At 63.7% G+C, this 21,656-nt stretch overlaps 2 protein-coding genes across 2 annotated transcripts; both read left to right on the top strand.

Annotated features, from left to right (window-relative positions):
* Positions 1 to 4,868, top strand: CNN2 (calponin 2). The gene is made up of 7 exons (XM_083880060.1): positions 1 to 117; positions 2,303 to 2,424; positions 2,745 to 2,811; positions 2,891 to 3,028; positions 3,183 to 3,299; positions 3,592 to 3,738; positions 3,815 to 4,868. The coding sequence occupies exons 1-7, from the start codon at positions 55 to 57 to the stop codon at positions 4,079 to 4,081; spliced, it is 921 nt and encodes a 306-aa protein (XP_083736186.1). The 5' UTR covers positions 1 to 54; the 3' UTR covers positions 4,082 to 4,868.
* Positions 4,869 to 7,011: 2,143 nt separating this feature from the next.
* Positions 7,012 to 20,960, top strand: ABCA7 (ATP binding cassette subfamily A member 7). Its single transcript, XM_083880186.1, has 49 exons — positions 7,012 to 7,099; positions 7,216 to 7,309; positions 7,510 to 7,651; positions 7,734 to 7,861; positions 7,925 to 8,046; positions 8,120 to 8,314; positions 8,414 to 8,503; positions 8,595 to 8,820; positions 8,919 to 9,058; positions 9,135 to 9,251; positions 9,400 to 9,579; positions 9,657 to 9,865; positions 9,960 to 10,136; positions 10,334 to 10,556; positions 10,660 to 10,881; positions 10,994 to 11,198; positions 11,267 to 11,383; positions 11,558 to 11,729; positions 11,879 to 12,010; positions 12,103 to 12,242; positions 12,319 to 12,456; positions 12,574 to 12,785; positions 12,911 to 12,983; positions 13,235 to 13,437; positions 13,552 to 13,600; positions 13,809 to 13,886; positions 14,450 to 14,604; positions 14,691 to 14,815; positions 14,891 to 14,989; positions 15,188 to 15,383; positions 15,505 to 15,599; positions 15,788 to 15,820; positions 16,183 to 16,288; positions 16,371 to 16,445; positions 16,690 to 16,859; positions 16,927 to 17,104; positions 17,190 to 17,305; positions 17,461 to 17,605; positions 17,692 to 17,815; positions 17,904 to 18,036; positions 18,612 to 18,732; positions 18,841 to 18,903; positions 18,980 to 19,086; positions 19,386 to 19,527; positions 19,597 to 19,731; positions 19,808 to 19,911; positions 20,019 to 20,111; positions 20,200 to 20,437; positions 20,515 to 20,960. The coding sequence occupies exons 1-49, from the start codon at positions 7,034 to 7,036 to the stop codon at positions 20,653 to 20,655; spliced, it is 6,744 nt and encodes a 2,247-aa protein (XP_083736312.1). The 5' UTR covers positions 7,012 to 7,033; the 3' UTR covers positions 20,656 to 20,960.
* The last annotated feature ends 696 nt before the right edge of the window (positions 20,961 to 21,656 follow it).

Raw genomic sequence — 21,656 nt, 5'->3', positions numbered from 1 at the left:
CCGGTACCGGCCCCGCTGCCGCTCCCCGCTCCGGTACCGGCCCCGCTCCCCGCCATGAGCAGCTGCCAGTTCAACAAGGGCCCGTCCTACGGCCTCTCCGCCGAAGTCAAGAACCGGGTGAGCCGCGGCGGGGCCGGGCGGTACCGGGACATCCTGACGGGGGTGCAGAGGGGGCTGGGGGGTACCGGGGCCGCCGGGCGCTGTGGCTGCTGGAGGCCCGGGAGAACCGAACATCCCGGCGCTGCTGAGGTGTCCCGGTTGCATCTCGGGTTCTGGAGAGCCGGGATTTTTCCGGTGTGCCCCAGGAATGCAGAGCCGGCCGGGAGGGGAGAAGTTGGGGGATTCCGGGAGGATGGAAAGCCGGGGCTTCCCGGGAGGATGCGGAACTGAAGCGCCCGGTGTACCGAGGTCTCTGAGGGCTGGGGATACCGAACCTCGGCTCTCACTCTCGGGGTGCCCTGAGCCTGCCTAGAGGGTCCCCGGGCGGTGTCTTGGGGCCCGGGGCTGGGTGTCTCCGTGCGGTGCCCGCTGTGGCTCCGGCTGCCCCCGGCAAACCGCGGGGGACCTTCCCGTCACACCCGGGGCTGGGGGCGATCCCCTCGGTCCTCCCTGGCTCCGGAGCAGCTCCACGAAGCTTCTCCACTTTCTGCTTCCCCGCAGCTCCGCATAACTCCGCGGGATGCTCAGACCTGGCAGCGTCCCCGCCGCCGTCTCTGGGGATGCGGCTTTTGGCCCCGGTGACGCTCCTGCTGAAATGCCGCGGGGCCGGAAGGGGAAAGAGGGATAGGAGCCTCTGGCTGAGCTCTTTGCACCCCTAGGAGGGATCTGGGTGCAGCTGCCGGCCCCTCCTGCCCCCTGGACAGCACACGGGGGTCCTGCCTGGCCGGGGGGGCACAGGGGACACAGCAGCCCTGGGTGGAGGGGACACAGCAGCCCTGGGTGGAGGGGACACAGCAGCCCCGGGTGGTCGGTGACTGTGCCCGGCCCCAGGCGAGCAGAGATTGAGCCCTGGTCACCCCGGGGCAGGTGGCTGGTGGTTTGAGTGTGTTCTGCCCGGGGACACCTGGGTGAGGCCAGGGCAGGCAGGAGAAGGGACAAGTGGTGACAGGCACGTGGTTGCCATGGCATGGTGGCATGATGCGGTGGCCGTGGCTGGATGCTCCTTACCTGCCCTCGCAGGGGATTTGCATTTCGTAACGGGAAACCGGCGGGCCCCGGCCTGCCTGGGCTGGGCTGCCCCAGTTGTGAGAGGGTGACACGAGCCAGGGCCTCGCCGCCGCGTGCTCTTGGTGCCTCGTGTTGATTCAGCAAGACATGAGCCAGTCTGACCACCCCCGTGTGTCTGGTGGAGGTGACATCACCCACTGAGAACCAGTTAAACCAGTGACATGCTCCCAGTCTGTGCAAGCCCTTGCAGACTGGGCTGTGGTGGGATCTCTCTGGGGATGCTGCACTGTGCATCCCCCGTGCCCTGGGAAATCCTCAAGCTGGCTGTGAGAAGGGAAGAGGAACTGGTTCAGCTGCTCACGTTCCAGAAAATCAGCTGGTGGGACTGTAGAGTCCTGCAGCCAGGACGCACGTGGTGTCATGAGGGTGATCTGTGTCCTGCCTCGGTCAAGCTTCCATTTGGGATGGGAGTGTCTCCCCACCACAGAGCAGGGCTGGACTGTGCCCATCCCAGTGTCTCTGTGTGTCCAGGATCCCTAGGGACTCTTGACCTCAGCACATAACGGGACCAGGAAGGGACAGGATGGGCAAGAGGTTGGTGGCTGCCCTGGGGCCACCCCCAGGTGCCAGCTGAGCATCAGAGGTGCTGGGCTGGGGCAGGACAGCACTCAGGGTTTCCAGGCCATTCCCTCCCCAGGCCAGGAGAACTTTCCCTTCCCTTGTGGGCCGGGGCGAGACGACGCTGCCGGAGATGCTGCCGGCCCTGGCAGCTGGTCTCCATTTGGGAGGAGGCGTCCACATTCCTGGCATAGCCGCGGTGACCGAGGAATCTGTGGCGGAGGTTGGGCCTTGCTGGAAGGGAAAGGGAGAGCATCGTGTGGCCAGGACCCCTGGGGCTCAGAGCTGAGCTCCCACGGGCTCCAGGGGACAGATCCGGGGGGGCACTTGCCCCTAACCCCATGAGAAGTTCCTTCTCATATTTTTGGAATGGTTCAGAAGCTGCTGCATCTGCTGGCAACATCATCCTCATGCTCCTGTGCCCATTCCCATCCCAGGGAGGCGGGATCTGTCCCCATGAGGGGTTTGGGGTGCACGCTGGGGCCCTGCCTGAGCTGTCCCCCCACTGCCCCCCCAGCTTGCCCAGAAGTATGACCCACAGAAGGAGGCTGAGCTGCGGACGTGGATCGAGAGCGTCACAGGAAAACAGATCGGGCCCGACTTCCAGAAGGGGCTGAAGGATGGAGTGATCCTCTGCGAGTGAGTCCTGGGGTGATCCTGGGCATGGCCCCCGGCCCCTGCTCCAGCTGGGTGGAGATGGGGGACACCAAACCTCCAGAGGGTCCTCACCAGGCCTTGTGGTGGGAAGGGTGGGCTGGATCCTCGCCAGTGGGACCTGCCAGAGTCACCCCCAAGGCTTCTGTGTCTGGGGGGAGCCCTGAGGACAAACAGGGACCTGGGGGGTAAATGTGCCTCACATGGGGGAGGCCTGGGCTGGACCTTCCTGAAAGGAACCTGTGCCCTGCAGCACCTTGAGGTTTCTTCCTGCCACAGCCTCATGTCCCCCTGCCTCCCTCCAGGCTCATGAACAAGCTGCAGCCCAACTCGGTGAGGAAGATCAACCGCTCGTCTCAGAACTGGCACCAGGTAGGTGCAGCTCTGCTGCCACCCACCTGCTGTTCCTCTGCTGTCACCTGCCAGGGCTCACCCCTCTACCTCTCCACAGCTTGAGAACCTCTCCAACTTCATCAAGGCCATGGCCAGCTATGGCATGAACCCCGTGGACCTCTTTGAAGCCAATGATCTTTTTGAGAGCGGGAACCTGACACAGGTGCAGGTGTCACTGCTGGCGCTGGCAGGAATGGTGAGCACGGGGGGAAGAGCAGCTTGGGAGGGGCTGCAGCCCCATGGGGACCCCCAGTTTGGGGTAATGCCTGTGGGACCCCACAGCTCACCCTGTGCAGGGAGTGGGTGGGGGGTTTGGGACCCCTGTCCTTCCTCACAGCCTCTCCTGGCAGGCCAAGACGAAGGGGCTGCAGAGCGGGGTGGACATCGGCGTGAAGTACTCGGAGAAGCAGCAGAGGAATTTTGACGAGGCCAAGATGAAGGCTGGGCAGTGTGTGATCGGGCTGCAGGTGGGCTGCCCCACAGGGTCCCATGGGTGGGGGGCTGGGCAAAGGGTGCCAAGTTCTATCAAATTCTCAGCACTGTCACAGCTCCAAGCACTGCTGGAGGGACCTGAGGCATGAGGTGCCTCAAGTGTCCTTGGGGTCTGGGACCATCTTGGTTCTATGTCCAGCACTCAATGGCTGGGAGCCTGAGATGGGTTAGGGAGCACTGACTGTGCCCCCCAGGCTGGGGGGACAGGGATGGGGAGAAGGGGCACATGTTGGGCAGCACACATTCCTCACCAGACTCCTTTGTCAGATGGGCACAAACAAGTGTGCCAGCCAGTCTGGCATGACGGCCTATGGCACCCGGAGGCACCTCTATGACCCCAAAAATCAGATCCTGCCACCCATGGACCACTCCACCATCAGCCTCCAGATGGGCACCAACAAGTGTGCCAGTCAGGTGAGCCCCCACGCTGGGCTAGGGAGGGATGGGGGAACCACAGCTGAGCCCTGCTCCATCCTGTCCTTCCTTCCAGGTGGGCATGACGGCTCCCGGCACCAGGAGGCACATCTATGACGCCAAGATGGGGACAGAGAAGTGTGACAACTCCTCCATGTCGCTGCAGATGGGCTCCAACCAGGGCGCCAACCAGAGCGGGCAGGTCTTTGGCCTCGGCCGCCAGATCTACGACCCCAAGTACTGCCCACAGGGCAACCAGGGCGAGGTGGCCAACGCTGCTGGTGACCTGAGCGGGGACCCCCCCGGGTACCACTACTACCGTGAGGAGGAGGAGAGCTACTGAGCGGGAGGGCTCAGCCCCACCCGCACCATCTCATGTACAGCCCCACTGCCAGCCACATTCCAGCCTCCACTTCCATCATTCCTTCTTTTAAAACTCTTTTTTTAACTTTGGAAATGAATCTATTTTTCTGAGCGAGGAAATAAAGGCCCCGTTTCTAGAGAGGAGCCCAGATGGTTCCCCCAGGAGCCCCAAGACCCTGGGGCAGCAGGAAGGTGGCAGATGTTCCAGCACCTGGGAGTGGACAATGTCACCTCTAATGCACCCAGCGCCCACCACACACCCCTGTGGTGCCCCTGGATCCCTCAGCAAGGAGCAGGAGTGGCTGCTCGTGCTACCCCTGGTGCTGCTGCTCATTCCTGTGCTGGCAGGACCCTCCTCAGCCGTGTGGAGGAGAGGGATTGGGGTCAGTGGGACATGGGGGAAACACATCTGGGAGACACTGTGTGGCCTCGGGATTGTGAGTGTATGTTTGAGGGTGAATGTGTGTGTGCTCACAAGTTTACACTCTGGTGTGATCTCGAAATGCTGGAAATGCCTTTTTTAGCAGAACTTGTAGGGACCAAGTTTTCAAGGCCGCGGTGATGGCTGCAGGGCTGGGCCGGGCGCTGGCACACCTGGCACAGCCGGCACACCTGGCACACCCAGCACTGCAGCAACCTGATCGCCCAGGCTGGAGCCAAGGCTGACTCCAACAGCCACATCCTGCACCAGGGCGGTGTCCAAGTGCAGCTGGTGCCCATCGACTTTTCCCCTCCCATGTGGTTTTTAATGCAGATGCTCTCAGACTGAAACCTTTTATTAAAAAAAAAAATCAACAACCCTTTCTATATAATCAGGAGCTGATCTCTGCTGCAGGCGCCTTGTCAGGGCTCAGGCGGGTCTCTCTCTGCCTGGGGGCTGCGAGCTGCTACAGACCCGGGTGAGACCCCGGAGTGCCAGAGCGGTGGGGCGGGATGCTGCGTGTGCCAGGGGGAGGAGCGGGAGCCGGGAACGGGCTGCGGGGTTAATTGATGTGCGGTTGATAGATGAGTCCTTAACAGTGCCAACGGGACAGGACGGGACGTGCCTGTCCGGGAATGGACCCACCTTTTTGGACGAAATTCTGCGTTTCGAAGAGCCGTGGGGCTCCTAAGGGTGGGGTGGGCGAGGCGGGGTCTCCCAAGGGTGGGGTGGGATGGGATGGGATGGGATGGGATGGGATGGGATGGGATGGGATGGGATGGGATGGGATGGGATGGGGCGGGGCGGGGCGGGGCGGGGCGAGACTCCTCGGGCTCCCCGCTGTCCCTGCCCCTTTAAGAGCCGGTTCCCATGACGTCACACCCCGGCTAGTTTGTAGCGCGAGGCGGGGGCGGGGCCTGCGCGCGCCCGGCGGAGCCGCGGGGTCTCTTAAAGAGGCCGCGCAGCCGCATCAGGTAACGGGGGTCCCGGGCCGGGGGCTGCGGGGAGGGAGAGGGGAGGCTGTGTCCCGGTCTCGGCAGGATGCGGCCGCCCAGCGCCCCCCCGAGGCTCTTGGTGCCTCCCCGCCCCCCCGGGGGTATCCCCGTGCCCCCATCATAACCCTGAACTGTCCCCATGCCCCCTCTGGACTGTCCTCATCGTCCCTCCGAGCTGTCCTCATAGTCCCCCTGGGCTGTCCGTGTCTCTCCCGGTCCTTCGCCTCCCGGTGACCCCGCACCCACCCAGAGAGGGGCTCCTCCGGCCGAACCGGGTTGGGGGACGCGAGTTTGGAGGGCGCCGGGGCCGGGAGCTGGAGCTGGCCCGGCGGTTCCCGGAGCCGCGGGGACCACCGAGCTCTCGCTTGCAGCGATGCGGCGTGTTTGTCCACGTGAGATGAGTGAGCACATTCCCACACGAGTCCCCCGGGAGGATCCAGGGATTCTGTGGTTGTTTTGTCCCGAAAGGAGACAGAAAGGGCTCCCCGCGCCCGGCAGTCCCGCAGCACCCTCCTGTTCCAGCAGATGGGGACACTCAGACACCTCTGTCACCCCCATTCCAGCAGCTGCTTCTTTCTCTCGGCGTCACCCCACCTGACTCCGGTGCATCCCCGGAGGAGTCCTGCCCCCGGCCCCACTCGTGTCCGGCCCCGCAGGCGGATTAGGCGGATTTCCTAATCCCGCTGCCCCGTGCCCGCTTATCCCGGCTGCTCCCGGGACCCGGCTTAGCCCCGGGCGCGGGCGGTGGCGGCGGGTGTGGGGCGGAGGGTGAGTGCGCGGCTCCCTCGGCCCGGGGGGAACGGGGGGCAAGTCTGGGGTGGTGGGGGGGGGGTGTCCCCGGCTCGGTCCTCCCGGGGCGCGGGGGGTGCAGCGGGCAGAACGCTGCGGGTTGGGTTGGGTTGGGTTGGGTTGGGTCGGATCGTGCCGCCGGGACTTGTCTCTGAGCCGCCTCGGCAGAGCTTTGCTGCCGGGCCCCGCAGCTGCTGGCGCCGCTCCAGGGGTGGGTCAGTTCCCAGGAACTGGCACAGACGCGGCTCCAACCCGCGGGATCGGGGTGTCGGAGCTGCCCACTGCACCGGAGCAAGTCCGCTCCTGGGCTGGTGAGAGCCCCACCCACATCCTTCTCTGGGGGAAACTGAGGCACGGACAGGTCTCAGCCTCCCCCGGGCTGCCCAGCTCGGCCGGAGCTGCTCTTGGAGTGCCAGGCTGCTCCCTGCGCCCGGGGTGGGCGTGAATCGCGCTCCTGGCTCCTGGACAGAGCTCGTGCCCAATTCTGGTGCTTTTGGTTTAGGAAAGAATGTGATTTGAGCCTTTAGCTCCGGAAAGGAGCTTTGCTGGAGGAATGCCGTCCGGCCCCTGCCGGCCCCGGAGCTCAGCGCTGTGCCCGGCACTGTGCCCGGGCTGTGATAAGCCCCGAAGCAGAAGGCAGTGAGAGCCCAGCCGTGGCCCTCAGCTTGGGGCTGCCCCCCCTATTCTCACCCGCAGCCGGAGCCGAGGGGGGCCCACGACCCCCGCGATGGCCGTGGGCACCCAGCTGGGGCTGCTGCTCTGGAAGAATTTCACCTACCGCCGGCGGCAGCGGGTAAGGGGGCGATTGGGATGGGGCTGCCCAGAGCCGCTGGTTCCTGGCAAAGGGGCGGGCAGAGCCCTGGACACTGATGGGAAGCGGGACCCCCACCAACCTTGCGTCTCCCCCAGATCCAGCTGGCTATCGAGATCCTGTGGCCCCTCTTCCTCTTCCTTATCCTGATCTCAGTGCGGCGATCCCACCCGCCCTTCAAGCAGCACGAATGTGAGTGTCCCGGGCAGGACCCCTGAGGCAGCCGAGCCCCCTCTGTGTGCCCCTGTGCGGGAGCCCTTGGGGGTGACACCAGGGGGACAAACACAGGGGTGGTCTCAGGGTGGGGGCTGTCTGGGATCTCCCTGCTCGGGTGGGTGTGGGGTGCCTGGGGGTCCTGTATTTTCCCACTGAACTGCCTCCCTTTCCCTCAGGCCACTTTCCCAACAAGGCGCTGCCCTCGGCGGGGACCCTGCCCTGGCTGCAGGGCATCATCTGCAACATGAACAACCCCTGTTTCCGGCACCCCACGGCGGGAGAGGCCCCAGGCGTGGTGGGCAACTTCGATGGCTCCATGTGAGCGGCGGGCCCGGGGAGCTGCGGGGCAGAGCGGGGCCGGCCCGGGGTCTCACTGCCCGCCCCGTGTCCCATGTCGCAGCCTCTCCCGCCTCCTGAGCGAAGCGCGGCAGGTCCTGCTCCGCGGCCACGGGCAGCGGCTCCTGCACGGCTTTGCCCGGCTCCTGCCCGCCCTGCGCCGGCTCCGGGACAGCGGGAACCAGCGCAGGGGTGAGCACCGGGGGCGGGGGGTGCCGGGGGAGCGAGACCCTTTGTCTGACTCTGCTCCCCCAGCTCTGCCGGTGAGGGAATACTTGAGAGAGGACGAGACCTTCTCCCGGTTCCTGCGGACCAACACATCTCTGCCCCCGGCGCTGGTGGATGAGCTGATGGGGGCTCGGCTCAACCCCCGCATCGTGAGTGTCAGAGCGGGGCCCGCTCCCGGCGCCCACTCCCGGTGACCGCATCACGACTGTCCTCTCCTCGCAGTTCTCCCTGGCGAGCGTTCGCCTCCCGCTAAAGGCCCTGGTCTGCAACGCCTCGGTCCTGGGGGGCTTCCTGCTGGGCGGTAACGCCGCCTCCACCCAGAGCCTGCAGCGGGAACTCTGCGCGCTGCCCAGCTCCCAGCTCCGTGCCATGGAGGGCTCCTTCCTCTCCCAGATAGACTTCCCACGACTCCTGATGGTGAGCCCTCAGGGTAGTCGGGTGCTGGAAGGCACCGAGGCAGAGACCCCTGGCCTCCCCAGCAGGGCTGTGACCCCCTTTTCACGCCCCCTTTTGTAGGAACAGCTGAGCTCAGAGTTGGGCGGCATCACCAGCACGGTGGAAGCTTTGGGCAGCTTCCTGCGTGATGCAGCATCCCTGATGGAGGAGGTACACCCCTCACTCCCCTGCTCCCTCCCCACCCCTACAGTGTCCCTGGGTGCCCCACTGCCCCTCTCCACTCTCACCCCACTCTCCCCAGGTCTCCTCCATGAGCAGCCTGGCTGAGCTGCGCCAGGAGCTTGTGGGGCTGAGGGCCCCCAACACCAGCACAGGTGCCTTCACAGCCCTGTCACGCATCGCCTGTGGACACCCTGAGGGCGGGGGGCTCAGGATCCCCTCCCTCAATTGGTATGAGGACAATGATGTCAAAGCCTTCCTGGACAGGAACAGCTCTGAGCAGAGACCTGTGGCCTCAGGCAGCACCAGTGAGTGGGGGGCTGTGGAGGCTCAGCTGGGGGCTGCGGGGGGCAGTGGGGGCTGGTGGTGTGGGGCTGGTGGTGAGGGCTCAACTCTGCACCCCCAGGTCCCTTCTGCCGGGAGCTGCTCCACAGCCTGGAGTCCAGCCCCCTCTCACAGATCTTCTGGCGGGGGATCAAGCCCCTCTTTGTGGGGAAGATCCTGTACACACCCCCTGGACCTGGCCCTGACAGTGTCATGGCTGAGGTGAGTGGGGGCTGTGGGGGGCCTGGAGGGGTTTGGGAGCATCCCTTCCCGGACCTGCCTCACCTCCCTCACACAGGTGAATCGGACCTTCCGGGAGCTGGCGGTGCTGGGGGAGTTGGGGGGTGCCTGGCAGGAGCTGGGACCCCGAATCTACACCCTCCTCAACAGCAGCCTGGAGATGCAGATGCTCCAGGTGTGTGGCCCCAGACTCCTCCCATTGGGAACAGGGTTGCTGTGGGGTGCAAAATGGGGTGTGCTGGGGTGCAGCTGTCGAGGAGAGGGGCAGGATGCAGCTGGACCAGGGTGGGCTGCATAGCCTCCCATATCCTGGTGCTTTGCAGGACCTGCTGCTGGCCCCAAGCACAGCCCAGCTCCTGGACGGGTTCCTCAATGGCACTTCCTGGAAGCTGCCAGAGCTGGCCACATTCCTGGCAGGGCCAGCGGGGGGACCAGGCCTCACCTGGCACCAGGTGTACGCTGATGTGGACGCAGTCCTGAGGACGCTGTCACAGTTCATGGAGGTGTGTGTCACCCTGCTGTGGGTGGGCTGTCCCCTTCCACCACCCGTGCCTGCTGAGCCCTACCTGCCCTCCCACAGTGTGTCTGCCTGGACAAGATTGAGGCAGTGGCCACTGAGGAGCAGCTGGTAGCCCGAGCCCTGGAGCTGCTGGAGGAGCAGCAGTTTTGGGCAGCAGTGGTCTTCCAGCCCCCCATCAATGCCACAGCCCCCGGACTGCCACCCCACGTCCGCTACAAGATCCGCATGGACATTGACGACGTCACCAGGACCAACAAGATCAAGGACAGGTTGGGGGATGCTCACCTTGTCTCCATGGCCAGCCAAGCAGCCTGTGCTTGTTGCTGAGAGATCTCTGGTTCCAGCACCGTGCTCTGTCCCCAGGTTTTGGGACCCAGGCCCCGCAGCTGACCCCTTCAGTGACTTGCGCTACGTCTGGGGGGGCTTCGTCTACATTCAGGACCTGGTGGAGCAGGCGGTGGTGCGGGTGCAGACTGGGGCTGCCCCACGGACTGGGGTCTACATCCAGCAGATGCCCTACCCCTGCTATGTGGATGATGTGTAAGTGGGCAGGGGCAGCCCCAGACCGTGGGACTGCTGAATGACCCCCCTGCTGCCATGGGGGACACATCCAGGCATCCTGCAGCATCGCTGCACTGGGGAGGTGGCACAGCGCTGGTTGTGCCCTGGTGTCTCTGGCCCAACAGTGGCCCAGGAGTGTTGAGCTAAGGGTGGAATGTCTGGGGGTATCTCCCCAGGTTCCTGAGGGTCCTGAACCGCTCTCTGCCTCTCTTCATGACGCTGGCCTGGATCTACTCAGTGGCCATGATCATCAAGGGGGTGGTGCACGAGAAGGAAACACGTCTCAAGGAGACCATGAAGACCATGGGGCTGAGTAGTGGAATTCTCTGGCTCAGCTGGTTCCTCAGCAGCTTCATCCCCTTCCTCCTCAGCTCTGCCCTTCTTGTCCTCATCCTGAAGGCAGGTTGCAGGTCTCAGGGGACACGTTGGGTGACACAGGGGACATCAGGGCTGGGAGCCAGCATGGGAGGCTCCATAGGCTCCAACCTACCTCCATCCACAGCTGGGAAACATCCTGCCCTACAGCAACCCAGGAGTCATCTTCCTCTTCCTTGGCACCTTCTCAGTGGCCACCATCAGCCAGTGCTTCCTCATCAGCACCTTCTTCCCCCGTGCCAACCTGGCCTCGGCGTGTGGTGGCATCATTTACTTCTCGCTGTACCTGCCCTACGTGCTGTGCGTCGCCTGGCGTGACTACCTCACCTTCCCAATCCGTGTCCTTGTGGTGAGCACCTGCAGCTGCCCCTCTGCAATGCCCCTGGTGCTCTGGGGTGGGGGGCTTTGGGCTGCACCCTCAGGCCAATCTTTGCCCATATTGCCATTCTCACTGTCCTCAGAGCCTGCTGTCCCCCGTGGCCTTTGGATTCGGCTGCGATTACTTCTCCCTCTATGAGGAGCAGGGAGTGGGCATCCAGTGGTACAACCTGGCTGCCAGCCCCGTGCCAGGAGACCCGTACAGCTTTGCTGCAGCCATGGGACTGCTGCTGCTGGATGCTGTCCTCTATGGCCTGGCCACCTGGTACATCGAGGGTGTCTTCCCAGGTGAGTGCACCTCCCCTGACCCCCAGCTGCCACTCAGCTCCAGCCCCACTCTGCCCCTTCTACTGCAGGTCAGTACGGGATCCCCAAGCCCTGGAATTTCCCCTTCCTGAAGAGCTACTGGTTTGGAGAGTCATCCTCATCTGGGCCCTCCCTGTACCATGCTGCACCCCACACTGCACCCCAAGGTGAGTCCCTGCCCACCTTGGAGCTGTATGGCTGAGGGCAGTGGCTGTGGAGCAGCCCTGGAGCCCTCCAGCCTGGATATTGCTCCCCAGTGGAGTGCCCTGCACCCCATGGCGAGGGGTCCTGCTCCCAGCAAGGGGTTCTGGCCAGGGATGTGACCCCTTGGTGATTTCCAGTGCTGGTGGAGGAGCCGCCTGCCGAACTCCAGCCTGGTGTCTCCATCCGCAACCTGGTGAAGGTCTATGGCAGCAGCGGCCGTGCAGCTGTCAACGGGCTGTGCCTGGACTTCTACGAGGGGCAGATCACCTCCTTCCTGGGCCACAACGGGGCTGGAAAGACCACCACCATGTAAGCCACAGAGGGGCTGCATGGCCATGGCTGAGCCCAGGAGCTGAGCCTGACCCTGTCCCCAGCTGGTCCCCACATAGGACAGGGTACCCTGGCCCCAAGCCCTGATGCTCCTGTGCTCCATGACCTGTTTTCCTCACCACTTCCAGGTCCATCCTGACTGGCCTCCTGCCCCCCACCTCGGGCACTGCCTATATCCTGGGCTGGGACATCCGCTCCGATATCGACAGCATCCGCAAATCCATGGGGATGTGTCCCCAGCACAACGTGCTCTTCGACATGTAGGCGGGGATGGGGAGGTGTGGGGAGTGATGCAGGGCTGTCCCCCTCAATCTCTGTGCCCCTGACCCTGCCTTGCCCCCCGTCCCCACAGCCTGACGGTGGAGGAGCACATCTGGTTCTACGGGCGGCTGAAGGGGCTCTCGGAGCAGCAGGTGCAGGAGGAGATGGAGCAGCTGCTCCAGGACACGGGGCTGCCGCACAAGCGCCGGGAGCAGACCAGGAACCTCTCGGGTGCGTGCGGGGGTCAGGCTGGGTGCCTGAGTGGGGCTGGGTGGCTCCGAGCCTCCCCAACGCTGTCCCTCTGCAGGCGGGATGCAGCGGAAGCTCTCGGTGGCCATCGCCTTTGTGGGTGGCTCCCGGGTTGTCATCCTGGACGAGCCCACGGCTGGCGTCGACCCCTTCTCCCGCCGCAGCATCTGGGAGCTGCTGCTCAAATACCGCAAAGGTCAGGGCTGGGGACCCCCACTTCACCCTCTGAGCCCTGTGGGGGAGCAGGGGGATGTGCTGGTGGGGAGAACCTGCAATGGAGGGGTTTGGGGTCAAGCCCGTTCCTGGTCCCCAGGCCGCACCATCATCCTGTCCACCCACTACATGGACGAGGCGGAGCTGCTGGGGGACCGCACCGCCATCATCTCACAGGGCCGGCTCTGCTGCTGCGGGTCCCCCCTCTTCCTCAAAGCCAGGCTTGGCACCGGCTACCACCTCACCCTGGTGAAGCGGGAGAGGAGCGGGACAGCCGGCAACGCTGGCACTGTCCCCGGTGTCACCAAAAAGGTGGGTCCCTCGGCCCTGATGATCATCCCTCAAAGGGCAGCCAGTGTCTCCATCCCGGGTACTGGTGGGCACTGGGGGCCAGGTCCTGCTGTGGGGTACCAGGCTCCAGCCACCCTTTCCTGCAGGATGGCAGTGACTCAGAGCACAGCAGTGACACAGGCCTGGGCAGTGAGCGGGGCAGTGATGCCAGTGCCGTGGGTGAGTGTTTTGTCCCCTCACAGTGTCACCCCCAGCTGTTCCTCATACAACCCCCTTCAGCCAGGGGGCTGGGGGTGCACAGCCCTGCATCTGGCCCCTCTCCTCCTTTCACTGGAGGTGCAGAAGGGGATCTCCCTTCCCTCCATCTCCCCTGGGGACCTCAGGCTGGGATGCCAGGCACATGGAGCTGTGGCCAGCTGTGCCAGCCAGCAGCTCCTGGCCTGGGTTTCCAGCCCTCCCCATCCCTCCAGATGTGGCCCAGCTGTCGGCGCTGATTCAGAAGCTGGTCCCTGGCTCCCGGCTGGTGGAGGACATCGGGCACGAGGTGCTCTTTGTCCTGCCCTACAGTGGGGCCAGGGATGGGGCCTTTGGGGAGCTGTTCCGGGAGCTGGATGCACACCTGGGGGAACTGGGAGTCTCCAGCTATGGCATCTCTGACACCACCCTGGAAGAGGTACCCAGGGGGGCTGTGGCCAAGGGGCTCCTGGGGTGCCTGTGACCAGGGGGTTTTCCTCACTGGGCTGTGGGTGCTGGTGTGTGTTTAACACCAGCCCTCCCACACCCCCAGATCTTCCTGAAGGTGGCCAAGGACACAGGGCTGGACACTGACACCACAGGTAAAACTCCTCAGTCCTGGCTGGAGCTGAGCTCTGGAATACAGGGGGGGAGGGCTGGGGAGGTGCTCAGCAGTCCAGAGCAGAGGGGTGGGGTGTCCCCAGCACCCTGTGTGTCCCTGCCAGGGCTGGGGTCCCTGCTGGGAGCACCTGTGGGTGCAGAGAGGTGTGGCCTTGGTCCTGCCCTGGCATCTTGTCCTCATTTTGTCAGGCACCATGAAAGGAGCAGTCCCTGGCGAGACGGGGGATGGGGATGTGGCTGATGGAGAGATGGGTAAGGATGGGAGAGGTGGGACCCCTGAGCTGCTGCTGAGTGCTCTCCACCGAGCCCCTGGGCTGTCCATCTGGGCAGCTGTCCATCCGAGCCGGCATCCCTTCAGGCACGTGTCCCTTCAGGCAGGGGGATACTCAGGGACCTTTGTACAGCACAGCTACCTCCCAGTTTTGGGGTGTCCCCAAAGCAAAGGTCTGGGATGAGGATGGATTTGAGGGAGCCCAGCTCTGTGCAGGATGGGATATGAAATCCCAGGGGGCAGATCCAGCATATCCTGGAGGGAGAACTGGCGTGGGGACAGCCATGGGAGTCTGGGGGGCTGTGATGGTTTGGGGCACCAGCTCTGCCCTGGGTGGGGGCTGATCCCCGCGTGACTGTAACCCCTCTCTCCTCTCCTTTACATTGAGCCAAAGGAGCCCGGCGAGGTAGGAGCTGGGGGCTGTGTGGGGAGGGGGCTGGGGGCTCCTGCACGCAGCATCCCATCCCTTTTGGGTTGGGGGGATGCCCCTGCCCGCACCCTGTCCCCCCACGCCCCGCCTGCCACGAGCCCCTTGGCAGACCCCTCTGTGCCCCGGCAGCGGAGGAGCCCCGGGAGACGGACCTGCTGCGGGGGGCGGCGGGGCAGGCCTGCGGCAGGGTCAGGGGCTGGGCGCTCACCTGCCGCCAGCTCCGCGCTCTCTTCACCAAGAGGATGCTCCACGCTCGGCGCAGCACCCGCGGCTTCTTCGCGCAGGTGGGGCCGCGGGGAGGGGATGGGGCAGGGCACGGGGCAGGGTGGGGCAGAGCCAACCCTGATTCCCCCTCCCCCGGCCTCCTCAGATCGTCCTCCCCGCCGTCTTCGTCTGCATCGCGCTGCTCTTCAGCCTCATCGTGCCGCCCTTCGGGAAGTACCCACCCCTGCAGCTCCAGCCCTGGATGTACGGGCAGCAGTTCACCTTTTTCAGGTGTGTCCCCAGCCCTGTGCCCGCCGTGTCCCTTGTCTCCCAGTGCCACCAGCTCACTCCTTTGTCTCCCGGCAGCAACGACGCCCCGGGAGACCCCGACACTGCCCGGCTGCTGGAGGCGCTCCTGGCTGAGCCCGGCTTTGGCACCAAGTGCATGAAGGAAGAGGGGAAGGAGTGAGTCTCCACGGGGCGGGGCTGGGGGGGCAGCCGGGGCTTGGCCCCCACCTCAGTGCCCACCTGCCCACGGAGCAGCTCTGCCACCTGCTGTGATGCTGTGGGACCCCCAACATCCCCATGGTGGGTCCCGGTGCCCCTGGCTCACACCAGGCTGGTAATGGGAGTCTCTCTCTCTCTCTCTCTCTGGGTGCCCAGGACAGGGCTGTGCCCACCAGCTTCCCATCCCGATGGCTTCTCTGCCCCCTCAGCCCCCCCATCCCTGCTGGAAGTGCTGCAGCGCGGGAACTGGACACAGGCCAAGCCATCCCCCCCGTGTCAGTGCAGTGGGCCAGGGGCTCACAGGATGCTGCCTGAGTGTCCTGAGGGGGCTGGGGGGCTCCCACCACCCCAGGTAACCCCCAGCCTAGCAGGGGCAGCCCCAGGGCTCCATCACTGCTGGCTGTGGGGGCAGGTGATACTCCAGGGATGCCACAGAGCTGGGTGCCCACCCAGCCCATCTGTTCATCCCACAGGTGCAGAGGGGCACAGGGGACATCCTTCAGAACCTGACGGGCAGGAACATCTCTGACTACCTGGTGAAGACCTATCCACAGATCATCCGTCAGGAGTGAGTGCTGGGGCTGGGAACACCGGGGACACTGCAGGGGCACTGTGGGGACACCAAGGGAACACCCCAGGGACACCCGGGGGAAGGGGACACTGCTGGGGACATGTGGTTGGGTGGGCAGGTGCTGCCCTAATGTCCCCTTGGGGGGTTTCTCTCTCCTCTGTCTCCCCTCACCTCATTTCTTTCAGGCTGAGGAACAAGAAGTGGGTGAATGAGCAGAGGTGAGCTGGGCAGTGGTTGGGGCCTGGTGCAGCCAGGGGTAGAGGGAGACTGGAGATCCCTGGTGGGTTTGGGGAGAGCCTGAGTGGTCCCTGGGCAGAGCCATCACCCAGGTGCCTTCAGCCCTCTGCTGTGTGTCCCTTACTCTGGCATCTGGGCGAGCGGAGGGTTGAGTTTGCACAAGGGTGGCAATGGGGAATGGTTGGCTGGTTTTACAGAATTGTGGGATTGTAGAATTGTAAACTCCCACAATTGTAGAATCTCCTGGGGTGGAAGGGATCCATGTGGATCCTCAAGCCCAGTTCCTGGCAGGCTGGCAGTGGGAATGTCTCCGACAAATTTGGGAGCCCCATTTCTCCTGCAGGTACGGTGGCTTCTCCCTGGGCGCCGGCAGCTCCCAGGCCCTGCCGTCGGCAGCAGAGGTGGATCAGGCAGTGCTGGAGCTCCGGGTGCTGCTCAACATCACCCCGGTACAGCTGGACTCAGCCCCTGGCTCAGCTCTGGTGTCCCAGTGCTGGGGGACCCCTCCTCACCCTGTGTTTCTGTACCCAGGGCAGCCCCTCGGATCGGCTCCTGGCCAACATCAGCCGCTTCATTGAGGGTTTGGATGCCCGCAGGAACATCAAGGTGTGCCCATGGCTGGGGGTCTCTCAGGGGTGAGAGCTGGGGGGCAGCAGGGATGTGACAGTGGTGTCCCCTCAAGAGGTGGAGCAGCCCAAGAAGGACTGAGAGTAGCTGGGGCTGGAGGAGAGCAGGAGGCTGGTGGGGAGTGGGGGATGTTCCTGGTGGGGCTGGGTGCTGCAGGCACAGCCAGGGGCAGAGCCAGGTTGGGTGGGGGGCTCTGAGCTGCCTGGCCCTCTCCATCCTGCAGGTCTGGTTCAACAACAAGGGCTGGCACGCCATGGTCTCCTTCCTCAATGTGGCCAGCAATGGGCTGCTGCGAGCCCGGCTGCCCCCCGGCACCGACCCCACACGCTTCGGCATCACGGCCACCAACCACCCCCTCAACCTCACCAAGGAGCAGCTCTCTGAGGCCGCCCTGTGAGTGCTGGGGATTGGGGTCCTGCAGCACCCTCTGGCCCTTGCTGAGCTCTCCCCTCCTCGGCAGGATGGCCACCTCTGTGGACGTGCTGGTCTCCATCTGCGTGATCTTCGCCATGTCCTTCATCCCGGCCAGCTTTGTTGTCTTCCTCATTGAGGAGCGGGTCAGCAAGGCCAAGCACCTTCAGTTTGTCAGTGGGATGAAGCCCATCACCTACTGGCTGGGCAACTTCGCCTGGGACATGGTGGGCATAGGGATGGGGACAAGGACCAGTTCCAAGGGGTCTGGTCCCACCCCTGACCCCTTTCCTGGCTTTTCCATCCCCACAGTGCAACTACCTGGTCCCCGCGCTGCTGGTCATCCTCATCTTCCTCTGCTTCCAGCAGGAATCCTACGTGTCCTCGGCCAACCTGCCCTCCCTGGTGCTGCTGCTGCTGCTCTACGGGTGACGGGGCAGCAGAGCCCAGCAGGGGCGAGGGAGTTGTGGGGCTGGGGGCAGCTGGGGCGAGGGGGTTGTGGGGCTTGGGAGGGTTGGTGCTGTCTCAAGCCCCCCAGGTTGGGAGGTACACCTCAGCCAGCCCCTGCCTCTCCCCCCTGCAGATGGTCCATCACCCCCCTGATGTATCCAGCCTCCTTCCTCTTCAGCATCCCCAGCACTGCCTACGTGGCCCTGACCTGCATCAACCTCTTCATCGGCATCAATGGCAGCGTGGCCACCTTTGTGCTGGAGCTGTTTGTGGACAAGGTGAGCCTTGGGATGCCCTGGACCCTCCATCCCTTCCCTGCAGGGCCAGTGCCAGCTTCCCCACCCATCTCTTGCTGCTCCATCAGAACCTCAATGACATCAACCGCGTCCTGAAGAAGGTTTTCCTCATCTTCCCCCACTTCTGCTTGGGCCGAGGCCTCATTGACATGGTGAAGAACCAGGCAATGGCTGATGCCTTTGAGAGGTTTGGTGAGTCTGGGGGTGTCAGGGCTGCTCACCTTCCCCAAAGCCCAGCAAAGGGGTCCCCTATTCCTACAGCCCCTCTCGCTGCTTGCAGGGGACAAGCGCTTTGTGTCCCCCCTCTCCTGGGACCTGGCGGGGAAGAACATGTTTGCCATGGCCATCGAGGGCATCGTCTTCTTCCTCTTCACCCTCCTGCTGCAGTACCACCGCTTCTTCCTGCGCCTGGGGTGAGCACTGGCTGGGGGTACAGAATCACAGAATCACAGAATCACTAGGTGGGAAGAGATCTTTAAGATCATTGAGTCCAACCCAGCCCTAACACCTCAACACTGAGTGCCCCATCCAGTCTTTTTTAAAACACACTCAGGGATGGTTACTCTACCGCCTCCCTGGGTAGATGATTCCAGCACTTTATCACCCTTTCAATAAAAAAACTTTTCCCTAATATCTAACCTAAATTTCCCTTGGCACAGTTTAAGACTGTGTCCTTTCGTTCTGTCAGTTGTTGCCTGGAGAAAGAGACCAACCCCCACCTGATTAAACCACCTTTCAGAGAGTTGTAGAGAGTGATAAGGTCACCTCTGAGTCTCCTTTTTTCCAGGCTAAACAACCCCAGCTCCCTCATTCATTCCTCACAGGGTTTGTGTTCCAAGCCTCTCACCAGCCTTGTTGCCCTCCTCTGGACATGTTCAAGTGTCTCAACAACCTTCCTAAACTGAGGGGCCGAGAACTGGACACTGTACCCTGGAGGTGCTTTAGGGGGTGGACAGCCCTGAATGTGCCCTTGCCACTGTTTCCACAGGCCACGAGCTCTGGAGCTGCCCTCGCTGGGGGATGAGGACCGGGACGTGGCCAGGGAACGGGCGAGGGTGGGCAGCATCCCCCCGCATGGCTACCTCCTGCTGCTGAAGAACCTGACCAAGGTGGGTGCATGGAGCTGGACCCTGCAGTGAGCGCCAGCCCACCCATAACCCCTGGCCCCACTGGCAGTGACAGGAGGGAGCACTCAGTGCCACCTCTCCTCCATGCAGGTGTACCGGCGAAGGAAGGCTCCGGCTGTGGACAGGCTCTGTGTGGCCATTCCCCCCGGGGAGGTGAGGGACAGATGGACAGACAGAAAGCTCTGTGGGCAGGGCCAGGACTACCAGTGACCCTGCTCTGCCCTCACAGTGCTTTGGCCTCCTGGGGGTGAATGGTGCTGGGAAAACATCCACCTTCAAGATGCTGACAGGGGACACAGAGGTGACGCTGGGAGAGGCCTGGCTGAAGGGGCACAGGTGGGTGAATGAAGGGACTCCATGGCTTGGATCCCTGTCCATGTCCCCAGAGAACCCATGCCATCATCTCTGTCCCTACTGTGTGCTCTTCCTGGCCCTTTGCCCTGCAGTCTGCTTCATCCTCATCCCTGCAGCTGCTTGTCCCTCTTCCCACAGTATCCCTGGCACATGTCCCCATCCCGCAGTGTGGTCACCTCTCTCTGTCCCATGCTCACCTACCCCCATCCTGGGCATGTTCACCTCTCCCTGTCCCATGGTCACCTGTCCCCATCCTGTGCTTACCTCTCCCCATCCTGCAGTGTGCTCACCGACCTCCAGTCTGTCCACCAGCACATGGGTTACTGTCCCCAGTTTGATGCCATCACAGACCTGCTGACAGGGCGGGAGCACCTGGAGTTCTACAGCCGCCTGCGCGGGGTCCCAGAGGAGGAGACCCCCAGGGTAGGGCCTGTACCCTGTCCTCCCCAGCCCCTGGGGAGCCCCCACCCTCACCCCCTCTGTCTTTTGCAGGTGGCTCAGTGGGGCATCACTGCTCTGGGGCTGGGCCCCCACGCAGACCGGCCGGCGGGCAAGTACAGCGGGGGCAACAAGCGCAAGCTCTCCACGGCCATCGCCCTCCTTGGCTGCCCCCCTGTCGTCTTCCTGGTGAGGGGGGCATTGAGAGGCCCCACGGCAGCACCAGGGTCCTGCCCAGGCTGACCCTGGGCTGGGATCATTGCAGGATGAGCCCACAACGGGGATGGATCCACAAGCCCGGAGGTTCCTGTGGGAACGCATCCTTGGCGTTATCCGGGATGGCCGGTCCGTGGTGCTCACATCCCACAGGTGAGTCCCCACCTGGGGCCTGCAGCCCCCTCAAAGGGAAGCACCTCTGGAACCCCCTGGACAGGAGTGTCCCTCTGCCCTGGGGGAGCTCACACATGCCCCCCCAGCATGGAGGAGTGCGAGGCGCTCTGCACCAGGATGGCCATCATGGTCAACGGCCGGTTCCGCTGCCTGGGCAGCGTCCAGCACCTTAAGAACAGGTACCAGGCTGGGGGGCTGAGGGGGTTTCCTGAGAGTGGTGGCTGTGGCCAGTCCTCACAGCAGTGTCCCCTCTCTCTCTCCCTGCAGGTTTGGGGACGGGTACACAGTGGTGGTGCGGGCGGGGGGCTCTGGCCCAGCAGCAGTGCAGACTCTGTTGCAGCAGCACTTCCCTGGCATTGTGCTGCGGGAGCAGCACGGGGGGCTGCTGCAGTACCACCTGCCTGCCCATGTCACCTCCCTGGCCACCGTCTTCAGCCTTCTGGCCGCCAACCGCGGCCCCTGCCACATAGAGGACTACTCCGTGTCACAGACCACACTGGACCAGGTGACAGGGGAGGCAGGTGTGTGAGGGCATGGTGGCCCTGTCCCATGGTGCTGTCTCTCATCATGCTGTTCCTGCAGGTCTTCGTGCACTTTGCCCAGGAGCAGAGTGATGGCGACATTGGGGAGGTCACAGCCCCAGGACAGGATGCAGCCCCCAGCCCCGGGAGGAGGCTGAGCACGTTCCTGCAGGATGACAACTACCACGAGAGTGCTGTCTGAGCAGGCCATGGTGTCCCATGGACCCCACAGATCCCTCCCTGGTTGTCACGGCAGCACAAGCCAGGGGCACAGGGCTTTGGGGTACTGCAGACCCCCAGAGCTGCACAGAAGAGGCCTGGGCACATCCTGCCCACTGGCATAGTGTCACCATCCCAGGGGATAGTGAGTGCTGGGGAGGGTCAGAGTGCCAGGACAGGGCTGGCCCCGGCTCCCTGCAGTGGGGTTGATGCCCTGCGGGGGGCTGAGCTGGATGGGGGGTCTGGGGCTGGCCTTGGGACCCCGCTGCTCCCCATCGGAGCCGAGCTTGCTGTAACAGAACAATTCAATAAAAACACACGGTACTGCCGGGGACTCGATTGCTCTCACCACAACGCGACCGCAGTGAGGGGCAGAGTGGGGGCACAGCGGGACAGGGGCAGCAGAGTGGCCCTGACACAGGCAAAACCGAACATCAACCCTGCGGTGGGGGTCTGGGGCTCCCCTAACCTCGCGGGGGGCTGGAACACTCCGTGCCTCGTCTCGGGAGGACAAAAAGGGTCGTCTCGGGGAGGGGGTTTGAGACCCTACAGGGGAAAAAAATATGGAACGCTTCACGAATTTGCGTGTCATCCTTGCGCAGGGGCCATGCTAATCTTCTCTGTATCGTTCCAATTTTAGTATATGTGCTGCCGAAGCGAGCACGAACTCGGCTGCCCCCACAGAGGTATTTAAACCTCTCTCAGTTAGTAATTTTAACCTCACGGCGACTACGTCTTTTTGTATTTCCACACCTTTCTTCGCAGGATCATTCTCCCAGACGATTCATGCTAATTTGTGATTTTTAATCTTTCGGTTTGTTGAATTATTTTGCCTTTTTGAGGCCGAACGGCCGCACGGAGGTGCCGGCTGCTCGCGATGCATTCCGGGATATTTCATCATTTGCATGGAGGCGGGGCAGGGCCGGAGCGTGTCCTCCACTGTCCCGTCGTGCCCCGGGAGCGCGTGCGCGCGCACGCGCACGA

This window comes from Zosterops lateralis (assembly GCF_965231275.1).
Source record: "Zosterops lateralis genome assembly, chromosome: 29".
Lineage (NCBI taxonomy): Eukaryota > Metazoa > Chordata > Aves > Passeriformes > Zosteropidae > Zosterops > Zosterops lateralis.
The sequence above is the reverse complement of the archived record's forward strand: the minus strand, read 5'-3'. Positions and strand labels throughout refer to the sequence as shown.